The sequence below is a fragment of the Equus quagga genome, chromosome 3, assembly GCF_021613505.1.
Source record: "Equus quagga isolate Etosha38 chromosome 3, UCLA_HA_Equagga_1.0, whole genome shotgun sequence".
NCBI classification, from domain to species: Eukaryota; Metazoa; Chordata; class Mammalia; order Perissodactyla; family Equidae; genus Equus; species Equus quagga.
In genome coordinates this window covers 77,173,047-77,192,757 of record NC_060269.1, presented here as the reverse complement: position 1 = coordinate 77,192,757, position 19,711 = coordinate 77,173,047, and the positions used below count along the sequence as shown (strand labels likewise).

Sequence of the window (19,711 nt, the reverse complement as noted above, 5' to 3'; positions counted from 1 at the left end):
CAGAAATTGAAAATAAGAACTAAATAGAGAAAATCAACAGAATCAAACGCTGGTTCTTTGAAAAGATCAATAAAATCTGTTAATCTCTAGCCATGCAAACTAAAAAAAAAACAAAGAGGACACAAGTTACTAATATCAGAAATAAAGGAGGGGACATCACTACAATCACGCAGACATTAAAATGATAATAAATGAATACTATGAAAACCTCTGTGCTCATACATTTGATAACCTAGATGAAATGTATCAATTCCCTGAAACATTCAATCTGCCAAACTCACACACGAAGAAACAGATGGTCTGAATAGGCCTCTATCTATTAAAGAAATTCAATCAATAATTAATAACCTTCCAAAACAGAAACTGCCAGGCCTAGACAGGTCCACTGGTGAATTCTACCAAACATTTAAGGAAGAAATTATACCAATTCTCTTCAATCTCTTTCAGAGGATAGAAGCAGAGAGCATACATCCCAACTCATTCTATGAGGCCAGCATTACCCTAACACCAAAAGCAGGCAAAGGTGCTGCAAGAAAACTACAGACCAATATCTCTCATGATTCTAAATTAACACTTTTTATCCTGTTTTAGAATTATAATTGTTATTCTGTGAAAACAATTGTATTATATTATTCTGTTATTTTGTATTTTTCTAATATTTCCATAAATAATTTTTTTATTGCTGCTTAATACTCAGGGGAAGACTAAGGAAATCAAATGCAGAGAACATTCTTATTGAAATAGTCATTGATTTTTTAACTAAGAATCATTTATCCTTACTCTAAATGTATCCATTTTAAATTTTGTAATCCTATAATACACAAGTTTTTAAGTTTAAATATAATAATACACTGAAGGGAAGAAGATCCAAGACTTTATTTTTCTACAAGTCCCAAATGAGTAAACTGGAATGTAGCAACCAAAAAATATATTTAATGGAATTGGGGGTTTTATGTTAATAAATATACACTATCCAGAACAAGGAAGATGAAAATCTTACCATGTACTAAGCAGACTACACCAAGAATACTATGCTTAGTTCTAGTATCATATTTTTTTAAAAAGAGAGAGAGAGCTTCACAAACTGAAGAAGATCCCTAGATAATGTCAAAGGAAAATAAGTTATCTTGAAGTTAAATAATGAGAATAGTCAAAGATATTTACAACATTTATCATTATTAGAAAAGATTTAAAAAGGGATTGAAAAGATTAAAAAAGGGATAGGAAAAAGGAGAATAAGTAGACAGCAGGCAGGTACATTTTGGTCAGTTTAAGAAGGGAATTGTAAGAAACAGAGTCGTCCACTACTGAAACAAGAAACCTTAGGGTTAGTGAGCCCTTTATCACAAGAGGTGTTAGCAGAGACAGTCATCACTCAATCGAGGTTTGAAGTACTGCTGCTTCCACCATATTCGTTGAGTGACAATTAGCCACCAGTCACAGTAGATCTAAGAGTACTCTAACCTTGTGATATGAGTCAATGAGCTTAACCTCTAGAATGTAGATGAAATAGCTACTTTTCAACTTACCTTTTTTTCCTCCTGCAATATTATTACTTCATAAAGTCGTGGGAGAGATAAGCAATAATTTTGCTGTTGATCTCTCTTGATGTTAATATTTTCATAATGTGGTGTCTTTTTCCTTTAGAAAATTCAGAAAGAGATTGAGGAACTCTCAAGGATTCAAATATATAAATGTTTATATAAGCAAAGAATATTTTTACACCATTTCCTGCTTAAAAAATATGCAATAATACGATCATCTGGGTATGTCAAACCAAAATATTCTAAACTTTGTAAAATGCATTCATTTATGTTGTTTAGTTCTGCATTTTCCAATTCAGAGAACTATAACAAATCTATTCTAATAAAGACAGCAAAAAAGAAAACAGGATGTTGGATTTATGTCATGAGTTTAAACAAAAAGCCACCAAAAAAATGTTTCCTGTGTACTCTGGGGCCGGCCCGATGGTACAGCAGTTTCGCACGTTCTACTTCAGCGGCCTGGGGTTTGCTGGTGTGGACCTATGCATTGCTTGTCAAGCCATGCTGTGGTAGGAGTCCCACACATAAAACAGAGGAAGATGGGCACAGATGTCAGCTCAGTCTTCCTCAGCAAAAAAGAGAAGGATTGGCAGCAGATGTTAGCTCAGGGCTAATCTTCCTCAAAAAAAAAAAAGTTTCCTGTGTATTCCATTTACCATAAAAAGCCTTTTAAATTTCAAATCCCTTGGTATTTCAACTATTACCAAAATAAGAGGAAAATAGTCCTATGCTATTTAGATCATAAAACAATCAGTAAAAGGGCATAAAGAAAGATCTTTGAAAATGAAAAAGAAGCTTATTTTCATTGATATTTACATGACCTCACGAAAATAAGAAAATAAACAGTGATTAAGAGCGCAAGCTTTGGGGGCCAGTCAGGTGGCAGAGTAGTTAAGTTCACACATTCCGCTTCAGGGGCCTGGGGTTCGCCTGTTCGGATCCTGGGTGCGGACATGGCACCACTTGGCAAGCCACGCTGTGGTAGGTGTCCCACATATAAAGTAGAGGAAGATGGGCACGGATATTAGCTCAGGGCAAGTCATCCTCAGCAAAAAGAGGAGGATTGGCAGCAGATGTTAGCTCAGGGCTAATCTTCCTCAAAAAAAAAGAAAGTGCAAGCTTTGGAGTCAGACAACCTGACATGAATCCTAGCATTGCTACCTCCTGTGGGACCTTACACAAATCACCCAACTTCTCTAAGCTTCAGATTAGATTCTTCACCTGATTGGAAATAGTAATAACCAATTCTCCAGGTTGTAATGATTAATGTAGACAATATACGTGAAGTGTTTAGTGCCACACATGGCCCATAAAAAGTACATAATAACTGTTAGCTATCATTATTACATGAATTATATTTAAATAGGTTATGCTGACTATACTATTTTTTCTATTCCTTAAACAGAATTTCAAAAAAATCTCATATTAAACATTTTTAATGAACATAAGCAGATTAAAAAACAGATAATAAAAAAACAGGAAAACAAATGCTTGTTACATAATTGCTATTATTTTCTTTGTTTGACAATGCTACGATTTAAATATGCATTTAATATCTTACTTCACTGTTAAATGCTGACTTCACTGATTTTTTTTCACATAAAATTCAACAAATGAACATGTTTTCAAAACCCCAAATAGTTTAATGGATAACAAATTTATATTTGCGATATCAGAAGGGACACGTATCATTTAGGTCTGCGTCTTTCCCAAAAAGTGACCTGAAAGCTGCATTTTCCATTTACAGTGGCCAAGTACCTGCACTTTTATACCGCAGCAAAACTCCCAGAATAATTCTGACTCAACCAATAAGATAAAAAGTCAAAAAAAAAAAATGGTAGAAAATGTTAACTGCCAGACAGAACCGAGACAACTCCAAATAAAAGGTACAGTGAAGGCACCAAAACCAAAGAGCGGACAAATTCCGGCGATGCTGACAGAGTGAAGCAGTCTGGGATGCCATCTCTATGGACACATTCCTACAGGCAAAAGTGAAAATACAAGGAGAGGAAGAGAAGAAACAAGGGAAACAATAAAGATCAAGGAGAAAGTAATATTAAAAAAATAGGAGGAGAATGGGAGTGCGACAGGGTTGGAGAAGTACACAGTACTGTTAGGAAAACACTACCAGGCAAAATCAGAGCAACACGATTAGATGGAGTCTTGGTAATGCTCGAGGTACTTCGTCAGAAGTGCAGTGGAAGGGATGGAAAACAATCATCACAGAGCTATATGCCTTAAAAAAGGTTAATTTTGCTTTATGTTAATCAAACCTCAATAAAACCAACAGGCAGGCAGACAGGCAGACAGACAGAGACAAACTGACAGATAAGCAAAGCAGCCAAACTAAAAGAAGAAAAGGATAAGATGAGAATACTAAATAACATATGCCAAGGGGATGAGCAGAGTTAGAGCATTTGATAGACTTTGTTCTGTTTGTAAGAAAGACAAAGATACTGTTTTAGATCCCATTGAGCTAAATCCACATGTTAAAGTTCTAGTGTAAGTAATAAAAGAATAAAAATTCAAGGTGTATCTCCCATATTAGGGAAGTGAAAAAATGAAAAGGACTCTAGAATAGAGTATAAATTCCCCCAAACAAGGACCACGTTTTATTCTTTTCATTTTCAGTTACTAAATTTAGTACCCCACACAAGCACGAATTGAAATGTTCAACAAATGAACAGCAGCAAGCAGCAAGCAAGAGCCTAAGCTATGTCACTGCTGGTGTACAGAGGTGTCTGGATCTGTCTAGCAAACTAACTGGATAGGTAATCACTGTGGGTCTTCTCACAAGAAAACTCATCCTATGAGAGAGAATCAGGCAGATAAGCTGGACCCTGTTAAAAAAAAAATTAATCATGAAAAGCAGTGGTAGATCTTGAGGACAACATGGTATTTGTTACTCAATTTTGCCTTTCATGGATTCATGTCTAAGGCTTTACTGTAGGAGAAGGAGAAAATAAAGATAGAAGAGTTATTATGCCAGAAATATATTTCCTAGTTAAACTTCATAAATATTACCTCCAACCTAATGTTATAGTTCTGACACACACTAACTGAGAATGCCTTCTAAATCCATCCTGTAGTCAGAAAAATGGATACCAGAGCCAGGGACAAGATGGAGAATCCTGGGTCACCCTGTTTTATATTTTCTCTGATCTTTTGTCTATTGTATAATCAAAGACAGTACATTTTAGTACTTTATACATGGACTGTATAATCGAACAGCCTCAGTTAAAGTCTAACTTTGCCACTTAAGAGCCACACGATCTTGAATATGTTATCTTCTTTGACCCTTGCATTTTCACTGATAAAATAGCTATAACAATAGTAATTACACAGGAACTTGCGAAAATTAAATAGGTAATACATGTGAGCAGGTCGCACAGGATCTGGCTCACAAAAAAAGCAACAGTTTTCATACAGGTTATTCCAAAATAAAATTCCTCTTGGAGTTTTTCATACTGATTTTTTCTTCATAACAGCATAACCTAGTCTAAATTATTAGAATACTTTATAGTCAAGAACTACATTAAAGGTATACTATTCTTTTTTACTTACTGGACTATATCATACTGTCCAGGACCAGACCCTGACTTTATGGGTAACTCTAGTCTTCCCAAAGAGTTGCCAAAATGTATCCCCTTGTATTTCAAAGTTGCATTGGAAAAATCCTGAAAAAAAAAAAAAGTGAAGATGAGACATAGTTTAAATAAGTCATGAAACAATGTTTAACTTTACTTAAGTCTGAAATAGGGATAGCCTTAGTCAAGGAGGTTCCACTGGAAAATGCTAGTCTTCCCTGATATATCTCAAGCTAAGTCATCACCGCTGTGCCCCATCCCACTCCTGAGTCGGCCAAGATTCCCAGGAAGTGCCTGTAGTTCCAGCATATCCTCCACCAATATGAACAGCTTTGCTCTTGGCAGTAATTCAGCTATCTAACACCTTAAGGGCAACGAAAATAAGCTCCTCATCATTTACAAAAGGGAGGGAGGCAGAACTGTATGATTTAGGGAATGGGAAAGCCATGGCTTAATTAAATAGAAATTAAATTCAAATTCAAACATCACCAGCAAATACTAGATAACTTCTAATTACCTGCTATTTAAAACTATAACATATTCATGTAACATTTTTAAAGAGTAAGAAATACATAACAATAAATTAAAAACTACCCCCAATTCATTTTATTGTTAATGCTAGAGGTCAGGATCAACCTTTCATGACAAAGAAATTTTTGTGACATGAGAAATCAACAATCATCTTTCCTTTACATTCACTATAACAAATGTCAAAATTAAGCATGACCCATTAAAAAGTTTACTTTAGAGAAGTTAAAGCACCTGGCTTCATTGGAAACTAATAAAACAATAAAGTCTAATACAAGAACAGTAGCCTCTTATAGGAATTCTCTTCTGTTGACCTAATAGATTCTAAATTGAGCAATCATTTAAGAATTGTTTAAAATTCTTTTTTAAAATCTCATTTTTTAACTGATAGTAAAAGGTAAACTCTAGTCTCTTTAACTTATTTTTTAATTCACATTTGTAAAAATATAGTTTTAAAATAAGCTTGGATTATTAAAACAATCCTGAATAAAATCCCCATAACATAAATTTATAGTTCAACTACATAAAACAGTGTATCAGTTGTTCTAGGTGACTATTACTATTCTAGAACAGTAGAAACAATCTCTCTCAATTACCATTAAAATAATATTAATAAAATAAATAGTAATATTAGTAATTAAAAAGCATAGTTCCAGTTTAAAGTGTTGAATCAACTCCACATCTGCCCCACTCCCACCAAAATTTCAAAGGAAGTGTATAAAATAGACACAAATTATCAGTGCTAGAAACTAAGAGGCAGTATCATTCACATTCCAAAACTTCAAGGAATTTCTGGAAAATATCGCACAGCAGAGACAAGAACCAGAAAAAGACCTCACTGCATACAAAAAAAAAAAAGAAACCCTCAACTGAACCCTGTTAATGTCCCCAGAAAGGCAGAAATTGGAGATAAGGATGGACTCTCGGGTAGTGAGTAGGGAGCAATTCTCAAAACTACTAATAAGCTTGGAGATTTGCACTAGTGCCATTAAATAAAGTGATTAATGAGAACGCTAATACCCACTCTATTCTTGGTATGAATGATTGAAAACAAATTGGAAGCACTGCCACTGACCCCTAATGAGGCCAGACTCTAGTTAGAGAGACACTGCTCCAGAAAGCTTTGGGATGCACAACAAAATCCAAAAAGAAGCTGGTACAGCACTAAAATTCCCTACTATGGGAAAATGCCTTTTACTATCTATAGCTTACCACCCAACAACTAGCCCTTAGATATTATAAAATACAAACACAATAAAACTAAACTTTCCATTCTACACCCACCTGATCTTAAAGAATCAAACAGGGGCCAACACAACCTCCGACAGAACTTTGATGTTTGCGTGAAGTGAAATGGGACCTTCGTTTAATCTTTTTTCATAGATGCAATCTCATAGAGAAATTGATTTATAATGTTTCTAAAGCTTCCCCCTGCTTTGACTTTAGTAAATTCCCTTGCTTGGGGTAGTGGAGGATGCTGGAGCTGAGAATGGAGAAACAAGGAGTTACCAGCTATGTCCAAGTAAGATTTAGACATGTTTGGGAATGTCTGGTGAACTAACAGAGCACATCAAGCAGAAGGTGGATGTGAAAACTTATCCTACGAGAAGCAGCTAATCATGATGACCCTCACCCAGTGAGAAAATCTTAGTGTCAAAAGCGTGGCAATACTAATGGCCAAGTATTTTCTGTTGACTGAATCTGCCTCCTAATAGACAGTCCCCACTGGATGTCAGCCTGTGTCCTATAGAGTGCAAAGGTGTTATGATAAAAATCTAAAAGACCTGTTTCATTAAAACACTGGTAAAATTTAGCGCTACTTTTAGACCCATCTAATACAGTATAAGACAAAGAAAGAAGAGCATTACCCCCCTCACTTCACCCCAGCTCATCACACAGCTTTAGCTGTGATCAAGCACATAGGTGGAAATGCCCAGCAGAGAGCACCATCTGGCAGAGACTGAAGTGCCTGGTGGAGCAGCAGCTGTCTCAGTGGAGACAGACTTGTTCAGGAGGATGGCTGAGATGGCCCCTGAGGAATTCTAGAAACACCTGGGAAGGGGAACTTGGCCAAAGGCTGGAGGTCCTGTACATCAATAGGAGGAGATAACATACATACATTTGAGTTATTAACATAATTATGACTCTCTTTAGTACCTACAATCCAACGAAGCCCAGGAAAATCTGTTATATAAATAAAAAGGATTAATCTTTATTTCCACTAGGAATATTTCCAGCACTGTAAGTGGTCTCAACGTGTTTAGATTATTTATATGCGGATCCTTTCTAGTGAATTATAACAAAAACAGCAGAGCGATATTTTCCCCTCTTCACTATGGACATTCAGCTTTAACATATGAAGCTACAACACTATAAAGCACTATATCAAAATAAGATATTATTATTATTATTAAGTTGTCTAGTTGATACATGATTCCTAAGCCCAGACCCTTGTCAATCCTAGAAGAAACAGAGCTATGAATAAAAATTGAAAGAGCTCTCCCACCAATTTCTACAACACATCAGGTGTACACTGCTTTGGCATCCCTCAGTATAACACAGAAGGAAATGAGGCAGTCAGATCATCCAAAGGCTTTGAGTCTGAGGGTGTAGAGACAAATGTTCTAACACCTCGCAGAATAGCACAGAAAAATGGCACAGCCTGACATGGCAGGCAGAGCAGTGTATGGTATAGAGGAGTAGGGGAAGAAACACGGCATCCACTAGAGCAGCCAAAAGCACCCTGTGCCTTTGGGTTGGTGGCAACTCCAAAGACTGCTGCCCCCTACAGCGCTTCTGGAAAAGAAAGGATGCTAAGCCACACAGCACTTTCTCCTGGTAAAGTAAGTGTTCTGGGCTGTCTTTCAAATGGAATTACCTAATAGAGCCATGGGTTTTAAAGTATACATACAGTTTTGATGGTAGGAAGAGCAAACTTTCTCATTTGTGTTGTACTCTATTTTTTCTAAGAAATGAAGCAGAATTTCATAATTCGGCAGACTTTAGGCATAATAAGCAGTGAAGTATACAAATGTAGAACTTTGTTCTTATATAATAGCCATATTAGATATGTTAGATATTTTATATATTTCAGGAAGTATATCTAGTATATTGATTTACTATAGCCTATATATTTGTAAAAAAATCAATATTTTAAAACAGAATATTCTGATAAATCATCTTTTACATCGCATTTTTATAGCCTAAAAAATACATGTTATGGTTTCATATTAATCCTTTTAACACAGCATTTCAGGACCTTGAGCAGAACTATGTCCAAGAAGCTTCCTTCAGGTTAATTTATATTGTTGTGATTTTTGTGGTTCAACTGCTTAACAATTCTTAAGGTAATCCAGTAGAAGGAAAGATTATACATATACATACACACAGACCATTCAAAGACATTAGCTAAATCCTTTTCCTATGTATACACTAAAGTTCATTGCATTTAAACCATGTGAGCTGACAACTTAACTACTAACTTCTGCAGTACTCAGGTAAGGGCTCAGTCAGAAACCTAATTTATAACCCTTTTAAAAATACAGACAGAAAATGAAGAAGAAATTGATGCACTCAGCTCAAAATCACACTCTCTTTATATCAAGGAGTGTTGACAATACCAACTTCAAGGTCACTGTCAACTTGAAAAGTCATTAGCAAATAAAATATGACAATTCAAGCAAACTCAGCATGGAGTGGCATTATTTTATATGAATGTTGACAATGAAATGAATGAAGAAGGGGCTATGCAACTTCCCCCCATGTATTTTCTATAATTAAGGATGGAAACAGAATTTATGAAGTCCCAAAGTGCACCAATTCAAACACTAATGGACTGCTTTCCAGTGTGGCAGCACACATGCAGTTCCTAGCAGGTTATCATAGAAATATGTCAGTGCCATAATTCCAACCGCAAACTGCTTGTGAAATCCACCTCTGAAAAGTAGATTTCTAATGGTTACCTGAGCTCTTCTAAAAAAAGAAGGACGCTAAATTCTGTAATTCAAAATGTTACACAAGATAATACAGAAAGAGAATTTCTCTTTACAGATTAAATATAGCTAAAACTTATTTGTTGGCTAGAGTCTTATACAATTCAATTTCAGAGTTGCTTCTATCTTGAAGCTATAAAAGATACGTCCAGCAGTTGTTATTCACCAATTCAGGGAAGAACGACAATAATTACTCATCTATTTGATTATCTACTTAATTTTCTAGTAAAATTCACATTTGGAAACTGAGCCAACATACAGTATTATCTCAAAAAGCAGCTGAAGATATATATAGAATTATCAGAAATTTAGATGATATTTGAATTAATGTTACTATAGTATCAATTTCACAGTAGTCTGTGAAGAACTTGTGTTTTGTTTCTGCAGGAAAAACAAGAAAATAAAGTCTTCAGCTACTAAGCTTTGATACTCTATCTCTAATTCTCCCAAATTCAAGATGGAGATTTCAAAAATACCGCAATTCAATTCAAATTAAACTTATTGAATCATCTTGAGTATTAAGAACTATGTCTTTAATTTATATGTAAATCTATATTTTTAAGTTTTCTTAAATTATATCTAGAGTTTTAGTCTAATAAATAGGAATTGGATTGACTCAATAATAACTAAAGTAGGTCATCAAATAAACTGGACCTATTAAAATCATGGAATAAGTTTCCTTCTTGTTTCCTTCTTCTATGAATAATAATTTATCAAGAAAGAAATCAAATTTTATATGTCAAAGCAACGTTTATTCATATATGAAAAAGGTTTTGTACATCTAGGGGAGCTTAGAGGCACTATTATGGCCTTCTAATAGATGATATATTATTCCAAAACACAGAAATAGTATACATAAAAAATGTAATTTTAAAACAAGAATAACATTTTGAGATTTAAGTTAAGAGTTATCAGAGAATTGTTTAAGCTAAGGCCAAGGATCTGACTACTGTGAAAAAAGAAAATACTAGTTTCAACACATTAAACCAACATTCTTTCCCAGGATATTTTGGATAAGGAAGCTTAGCACAAAGAGCTTAAGCAACTTGGCCAAGGACAAGTAACTATTAAATGGTGAAGCCAAGAAACAAATGCAGGCAGTCTAGCCCCATTACACCACCTCCCACAACTGTCCTTTATCGTGGACAAACTACACTGATACCAGACCAGAGGACTTCCATTAATTTCACTGTAATTTTTACGGAATTTATCTCCATTGTTCTTCTAAGGATATCTTACTCAAATATCTAAGACACTGGTACTGTCTGTTGATGATGAATAAATATTGTGATATTAACAGTATGATGGGACAGTCAAGGCCTGGAAAACCAGATACAGCACAGAGAGGGGGAGCAAAATACTCTTGGGACAAAAGATGCTACAGCCAGAAAGAAACAGGAATTCTCAAGGTAAGAACAGAAGACATACCTATAACTTACAATATTCTTACTCTTCATTTTACCAGAGGTAACCTGGTTCTTCATAAGTTTTATAGCATGAAGCAGTCCATCAGGTCTTAAACTATCTGTATTTGAACATAAAATGTATCATTTCTAGTATGTTCCACAATCAACAGGAATCTAAAGGAGGAGTTACAAACCAAAAATAAAATAATACCGGCTTATGTATTTACCTTTACCTTTGTTCTTTATTTCTTTGTGTGGATTTGAGTTATTGTTTAATGACCTTTCATTTCAGCCTGAAGAACTCCCTTTAGTATTTATTTTAGGGGGTGTACTAGAGATAAATTCTATCAGTTCCTGGTTACCCAGGAATGTCTTAATTTTGCCTTCATTTTCAAAGAATAGTTTTGCTGATTACGGAATTCTTGATGGGCAGTCTTCTGTTTTCAGCACTTCGAACATATCATCCCATTGCCTTCTGGCCTCCATGGTCCCTGGTAAGTTAGCTGTTAATCTTATTAGGAATTCCTTGTCACTTCTCTTGCTGCTTTCAAGATTTCTTTGTCTTTTTCTTTCAATAGTTTGACTGTGATGTGTCTAAGTGTGCATATCTTTTCAATTATACTACTTAGAATTCACTGAGCCTCTTATATATGTAGATTAATGTTTTTCATCACATTTGGGATGTTTTCAGCCATTGTTTCTTCAAATATTCTCTCTGACTCTTTCTTTTTCTTCTCTCCTTCTAGGATTCTCATTATGCATATGTTGGTACACTTGATGGTGCCCTACAATTATCTCAGGCTACGTTTATTTTCTTCCTTCTTTTTTCCTTCTGCTCATCAGACTGCATATCAAATGACTTGTCTTCAAGTTTGCTAATTCTGTCTTTTGCCAGTTCAAACCCATTATTGAATCCCTCTAGTGAATTTTTCATTTCCATCATTGTACTTTTCTATTCCAGAATTTCTACTTGCTTTTTTTTCCCTATAATTTCTGTATCTTTATTGATATTCTGTATTTGGTGAGACACTGTTCTTATATTTTCCTTTAGTTCTAGTTATACGTAGCTATACATAGTTTCCTTTCCTACTGTGAATATACTTAAAATAGCTTATTTAAAGACCATCTAATAAGTCCAACACCCTGGCTTCCTCAAGAATAGTTTCTGAGATTAATTAGGAAGATGGTGGTGTAGACAGACTCTGAACTAACTTCCTCCCACAGACATAACCAATTTACAAAGACTCGTGGAACAATTACCCCTGAGAGAGAACCAGATAAAAAGAACCCCCGCAACAAGGCTCAGTCCTGACTGAGGTGGAAGAAGCAGAAATTCCTTTCTGAAGAGAAAAAAAGCCATTTTTGCAAGTTGCAGCACTTCATGGCCAGTTGGGAGCAATCCTAAGGTATGTAGCCTTCCCTGGAGGAGCCAGGGACCTGAGCAGGGGAGTGTTACTGCTATAAGCATCCTTTGGACTCAGCACAACCAAGACAAGTGTCATAATATCTGGCTTTGCTGGCTACTAACAACAATGGGGAACACCCCCAGGAAAGCTATCAGACAAGGGGGGGGGGGGGGAAGCTGGCTCTAAAAGGGCCCATGCACAAATTCACCCATTTTGCAAAGCAACCTAAAATGACAAGAAAAAATGGTGCACAGTCCTTTGGCGAAAAAAGACTCACCTGGTAGGCTCTGAGTGCATCTCAGTGAGAGGGGAGACCTCCCCAGGGACTGAGACATTGGTGGCAGCCATTACTGTGACCTAGTACAGGCGTGCTGACACAGAGGCAGGCAGACAGATGCCATTGGAGTTCTTCCTCCAGCCTGTTAGCCCAGGGTCTGCCCCACCCACCAGAGCACCAATTTAATCCATCTCAGCCAGGGTGGGAAGCTTGCCCTAGGGACTGGCCCCACCCAATGGCAAACCCTCAGGCAACTTGTGGGCTACATAGGCTGGGTGGCTGGATCCTCTGCAGCCAGGTGAGCGAGTCTACCTCTGCAAGTCAGGGCACGCATGAGGAGCAGGTAGAGTGAGTGGGGCATTGGTGGAGTGTGTGGGGCCTCTGCAGTGGGGCAACTGGGTCGACTTCAGTGGGTCACAACATGTGCAAGAGGCAGGACTGCATTTACGGTGTGTGTGGCCCTGTGGGTCATGGGGTTTATCAGCTGCAGAAGACTAGTACTTCTTAAACAGCCACATAGGGGATCGGCCCCACCTTCCAAAGCCTGAAACAATTGGGTGCTCCCATTCCAGGGGCCAGCCCAACTCAGCTGAAATAGTGAGAGAGCTAACAACAGCCTCATGGGCCAGAGGCCTAAAACAATAGTAAGCTCCTGAGCCTTGCAACCAGCCATGTTGAGGGCCTACTGACTTAACAGGAAAATTGCAACAGGAATGTGCTATTAGACCTTTCAGCCAACTGTGCTCGGGCTCCCCACACCCAATAAAGTGACTGAAGGCTTCACAGCAGCCACACCCAGCTGAAGATTACAACCAGCCAGCCAGGGGAACAGCCTAGTCTCCCTGGGCACCTGCAGCAAGAGCAACCCTGCCACAACAGATGGACACATGTAGCCCACACAGGAGTCACTCTCAGACCATTTGGAACTGGTGACAAGAGAGAAGGACACTGCTGGGCCTCATGAGGCATCTCTTACATAAGGACACCTCTCCAAGATCAGAAGACCCACTTAATACATATATATAAGCACAGAGAAAGAATCAAAATAAGGAGGCGAAGGAATACATTACATGTAAGGGAATGGGACAAAACCCCAGAAAAAGGACTAAATGAAACAGAAACAATCTACCTCATAAAGAGTTCAAACAAAAACTCAAAAGTATGCTCACTGATCTTGGGAGAAGAATGGATGAATTCAATGAGAACATCAACAAAGAATTGGAAAACAAAAAAGAATCAATCAGAAATGAAGAATACAATACTAGAAACAAAAAAATTCACTAGAGGGACTCAATAGCAGTGTAGATGATACAGAAGAATGGATCAGTGAGCTGGATTAAAGACTAGAGGAAATCACCCAGCCTGAAGAGATAAAAGAAAAAAGAATTAAAAAGGACAAGAACAGTCTAAGGGAACTCTGGGACAGCAGGAAGCATGCTAACATTCCTATTATAAGAGTCTCAGAAGGAGAAGAGAGAGACAAATGGGCAGAGAACTAATTTGAAGAAATAATAGCTGAAAACTTTCCTAACGTAAGGAAGGAAACAGACATACAGATATAGGAAGCACAAAGAGCACCACACAAGATAAATCCAAAGAGGCCAAACTAAGACACATTATATTTAAATGTCAAAAATTAAAAATAAAGAGAGAATTCTAAAAGTCGCAAGAAAAAGGCAACAAGTAACATACAAAGGAAACTCGGTGAGGCTAATAGGTGACTTCTCAGCAGAAACCATACAGGCTAGAAGGGAGCAGCACAATATATTTAAAGTGCTGAAAGGAAAAAATCTACAGCCAAGAATACTCTAGCCAGCAAGGTTATCATTCAGAATGGAAGGAGACATAAAGAATTTCCCAGGTAAGCAAAAATCAAAGGAATTTATCACCAAGAAACTGGGTTAACAAGAAATGCTAAAGGGACTTATTTAAGTGGGAAAGAGAAGACCACAAATAGGAATAAGAAAATTATTAAAAAGAAAAAAGGCAATAAAATCACTGGTAAAGTCAAAAATACAGTAAAGTTAGCAGATAAACCACCTATGAAGATACTATGAAGGCCAGAAGACAAAAGTACTAAAATTACCTATTTCAATGATAAGAGGGTAATGGATACACACACACAAAAAGGGGTTAGATATGATATCAAAAACATAAAATGTGAGAGGAGAGTAGTAAAAGAGTAGAGCTTTTAGAAAGAGGTCAAACTAAAGAGAATATCAACTTAATATAGATTGCTATATAAGTAGGTTATTCTATATAAATCTCATGGTAATCACAAACCAGAAATCTATAATTAATACACAAAAAATTAAGAGAAAGGAAACCAAATATAAATACTAAAGAAAACCATCAAAACACTAGGGAAGAGAGCAAGAGAAGAAGAAAGGAACAGAGAAGAACTACTAAAACACCCAGAAAAAAAGTAACAAAATGGCAATTAGAACATTGCTACTTTAAATGTCAACAGACTAAATGCTCCAATCAAAAGGCATAGGGTGGTCGATTGGATAAATACACAAGACCCATATATATGCTGAATACAAGAGGCACATTTCAGTCCTACAGACACTCATAACCTGAAAATGAAGGGATGGAAAAAGATACTTGATGCAAATGGAAATGAAAAGAAAGCAGGGGTAGCAATACTTCTGTTAGACAAAATAGACTTTAAAACAACAACTGTAACAAGAGACAAAGAAAGGCACTATATAACAATAAAGGGAACAATCCAAGAGGATATAACTATTGTAAATAACAATTGGGTCAATGAAGGAAAAAAGAGAGAAGGCTCAAACAAATAAAATAAGAAATGAAAGCAGAGAAATTACAACAGATACCTCAGAAATACAAAAGATTATAAGAGAATACTATGAAAAGCTATATGCCAAAAATTGGATATTCTACAAGAAATGGATAAATTCTTAGAATTACATAACCTTCCAAAACTGAACCAAGAAGAAATAGAGAATTTGAACAGACCAATCACCAGTAAGGAGAGCAAAACAGTAATTAAAAATCTCCCCAAAAATGAGAGTCCAGGACCAGAGGACTTTCCTTGTGAATTCTACCAAACATTCAAAGAAGACTTAATACCTATACTTCTCAAACTCTTCCAAAAAATTGAAGAGGAGGGGAGGCTTCCAACTCATGCTATGAAGCCAACATTACCCTGATACCAAAACTGGACAAGGACAATACAAAAAAAGAAAATTACAGGCCAATATCACTGATGAACATCGATGTAAAAATCCTCAACAAAATACTAGCAAATCAAATACAACATATTAATACAACAGTACATTAATCAAATACAACAATACATGGTGATCATATACCATGACCAAGTAGGATTTATTCCAGGGATGTAGAGATGGTTCAACATCTGCAAAGTAATCAACATGATACACCACATTAACCAAACAAAGAGTAAAAATCATATGATCGTCTCAATAGATGCAGAGAAAGCATTTGATAAGATACAGCATCCATTTATGATAAAAACTCCAAATAAAATGGGTATAGAAGGAAAGTACCTCAACATAATAAAGCCCATATAGGACAAACCCACAGCAAATATCATTCTCAATGGAGAAAAACTGAAAGCTATCCCTCTAAGAACAGGAACCAGACAAGGATGCCCACTGTCACCACTCTTATTTAACATAGTATTGGAAGTCCTAGCCAGAAGAATCAGGCAAGTTTACAAGTCAGCTTGCCTTCACTTCCTGCTTATGTAGAGCCTCAAAGTCACCTAGAGGCAAGAGCTTTGCACCTTTCTCAAGTCTGTTTTTTGCAGTGATGGGTTAGCAATTATGAGACTATTTTCAGTGTTTTATAGGATTAAGCAAATAAGTAAATATATTGAGGATAATGGGAATGAGGTTTCTCATTGTGAAAGAAGGGAGTTCAAATATGGAAAAGGAGAGACTAGAACAAATCTGTGGTGTAGGATTAGAATTGTAGGTATCAGTATAAACTCAAAGTTTTCAATAGACAGATAGACAAGAAATAAGTATAAATTTCTAACTCTGTCCAGTGAGTTGGCCTAGAAGCGACGACACCTCAGTAGCAATGCATGCACCTAGTGTACTGATCTTGTTTTGAAATACCATTCTCCACTAAATGGAAGTAGGGCTTCTTGAAAAAAGGGCTGATTCCAAGGCTGGGGCAAGGAAAAAAGTCAGGTAACCCTGGAATATCTTATTGTGCCAGAAGGTAAGGAAATGCTCAAAGAATGAACAGGATATGTCAGAAAGACAAAAGCAGCAGCTTGAAAGGGCTCCCAAGGGTCAAATCTGAGGTAATTTAAACCTCAATAAATAATGAGAGTAATAAATAATAACTCGAGTAAAACAGGAATTCATGAATACATAAATGGGCAAGAAGATAAAACTCTCCTTTATAGTAAAGTGTCAACAATAAATGTTAAAGAAAACATGGGTTTAGAGAAACCACCAAAGACATACGCTACAAAATAAATAGCCTGTACTCTTCAAAGAAAAGTCAAGGTTACAAAAGACAAAGAAAGACTGAAGAACTGTTCCAAATTAAAGGAATCTAAGGAAACATGATAACTAAATGCAACAATATAATACCAGATTGGACTCTGAACCAAATTTTTTTGTTTTTAAAGGATATCATTGTGATAATTAGAAATATTTTTAAAGATCTGTAAATTAGATAATAGTCTACATAAATGAAAATTTCCTGAGTTTGATCATTGCATTGTGGTTATAAAAGAGAATGTCTTCTTCTTAGGAAACTTACATTGAAGTATTTAGGGGTAAAGGGGCACCATGTCTGAAACATATTCTCAAATTGCTTAATAAAAATAATAATATAAACATGTGGAAAGAAAAAGTGATAAAGCAAACGCAATAAAGTGTTAACTGCAGAATCTGAGTGAAAGGTATATGGGAATTCTTTGTATTATTCTTACAACTTTTCTATCAGTTTGAAACTATTTTGAAATTTAAAATTACTTTTTAAAAAAGAGACTTACTGACTGGGAACAATGAATGAATTAGATCTAACATATCCATACAGTTAAATCTGGAGAATATAACATCAAGTAAAATAGCAAGCAACTTACATATCAGATAATACCATTTACTTAAATTTTTAGATCACATAATATATATTGTTATTCATGCATGTAATAAAAATTTAGTGTTTACTTTGGAAAAGGGAAAAGAATGGAGGGAGGGAAACTGGGTAGGGTAATAATTGTAATAATGTATTTATTTTAAAATATAGCTAACTCAAGTGTGATAAGATTCTAATACGTGTTATATGTGATGGCATGTACATAGGTATCTGTTATTATGTTTCTACTATTCAATGTGTAATTATATAAATTACAATAAAAATTTTAAGAAAAAACTCTTAACAATTCAAAGAATCTAAGACTCCAAAATGCCCCAGTATTCCTATTGCTGCAAGCCAGATGGTTTCTGAAGGTGCTTGAGCCTAAGTGCAAAGATAGAGACACATAGAAATAAAAAGTTGAGTATAGGGCGAGAAGGTCAAGTCAAATCCTGAGAAAATCTATTCTTTCCCCAAGGTTTCTCTTCAGCTGCTCCTTAAGTCTACATATAATTTTTGCCATTTTCCTCACCAGGATTACTTCTTTCAGATCTCATAAAAGTATAAAAGACAACAGGTTCAAAGCATTATGTACTTAAATCAGACATATTATCTATATTCATACATAACTCATACATTTCAACTTGCTAAAAGAAATTTTGTCTCAACTCTGGCCAGGTTTGAAATTTAAAACCTGGATGAGATGGATCTATTATATTATGTTTTATATTTTAATCAGAGAGAAGCTCCTTATCTTTCTTACAATCATCTGTGAAAGAAATAATGCTTATACTATAAGATTCAAATAAAATGCTCTTTTTCTCTTTCAAACTCAGGCAAAGAATATCTATGTATTGCATACGATTATACATTGCAGCAGACACGTCTAGGAAATTAAACTGCTTCCTCTTCCTCCTACCTACAGTTAGACCATATTTCTACATTTCCCAGCCCCCTCGGCAGTTAAGTGTGTCCACGTGACTGAGCTTTAACTCCCAGGTCTGGCCTACAAAAATCTACTGCTAGCAATCCTCCATCCTCTTTCGCCTTCTGCCAGCTGGATACAAACGACACCAGGGCCCTCGGGGACGACAGGAACATGCATGGAACACGCCTGTGTCCCTGAATCTCTACATGGAGGAAAGTCTCTTATCAACAAGGAACAACCATATGAATGACAAAAAAAGAATGTTGTTGTATTAGGCCACTGAGATTTGGGGGCCTCTTTGTTACCACAGTTAGTGTTACATTAACTGAAACATGCATAATCCTAAACAATCTCCCAATTGTCAATATGAACTGCATTATACTCACAAATTGAGGTTTATAGTAGGCTGGACCTAGCGTGCTGTCACTAGCAGGTGGAAAATGTTTTATAATACTGCCATCCTCCTTAATATGATAACCATATGACTGTCCACAAGAAGGAATTGAAGGAACATAAACACTTCTAGAAACTGTAGGTGCCCTGGAAATTTTCTGTAAGGAAACATTTTATACGACTTACTCAAAGGCAAGAGAAGGAATGAAGAAGCAAACATTAAAATTTACTAAAAGGCAACTATTAAATATTGACTTACTGAGTTTCATAATATAAACCAAAAATGTTTGTTTTACCAAACTAATTTATTTATTTACTTGGAGGGTTTTTTGGTGAGGAAGATTGGCCCTGAGCTAACATCTCTTGCCAATCTTCCTTTTTTTGCTTGAGTAAGATTGACAATGAGCTAACAGCTGTGGCAGGCTCCCTCTATTTTGTATATGGGACGCTGCCACAGCATGGCTTGATGAGTAGTGTGTAGGTCCACGCCCATGGGATGTGAACCTGCAAACCCCGGGCCACCAAAGTGGAACGCAAGAACTTAGCCACCAGGCCAACCTCT

The 19,711-nt window shown here is 36.2% G+C and overlaps 1 protein-coding gene across 1 annotated transcript in view; it reads right to left on the bottom strand.

The window, feature by feature from the left end:
* Positions 1-19,711, bottom strand: part of STPG2 (sperm tail PG-rich repeat containing 2) — a 298,151-nt gene that overhangs the window by 262,074 nt on the left and 16,366 nt on the right. The window contains exons 3-5 of the mRNA XM_046655746.1: positions 19,143-19,307; positions 5,109-5,221; positions 1,530-1,641 (exon numbers count right to left, since the gene is read on the bottom strand). Coding sequence (XP_046511702.1) covers positions 1,530-1,641; positions 5,109-5,221; positions 19,143-19,307 — 390 coding nt within the window. The remainder of the gene's footprint in view (positions 1-1,529; positions 1,642-5,108; positions 5,222-19,142; positions 19,308-19,711) is intronic.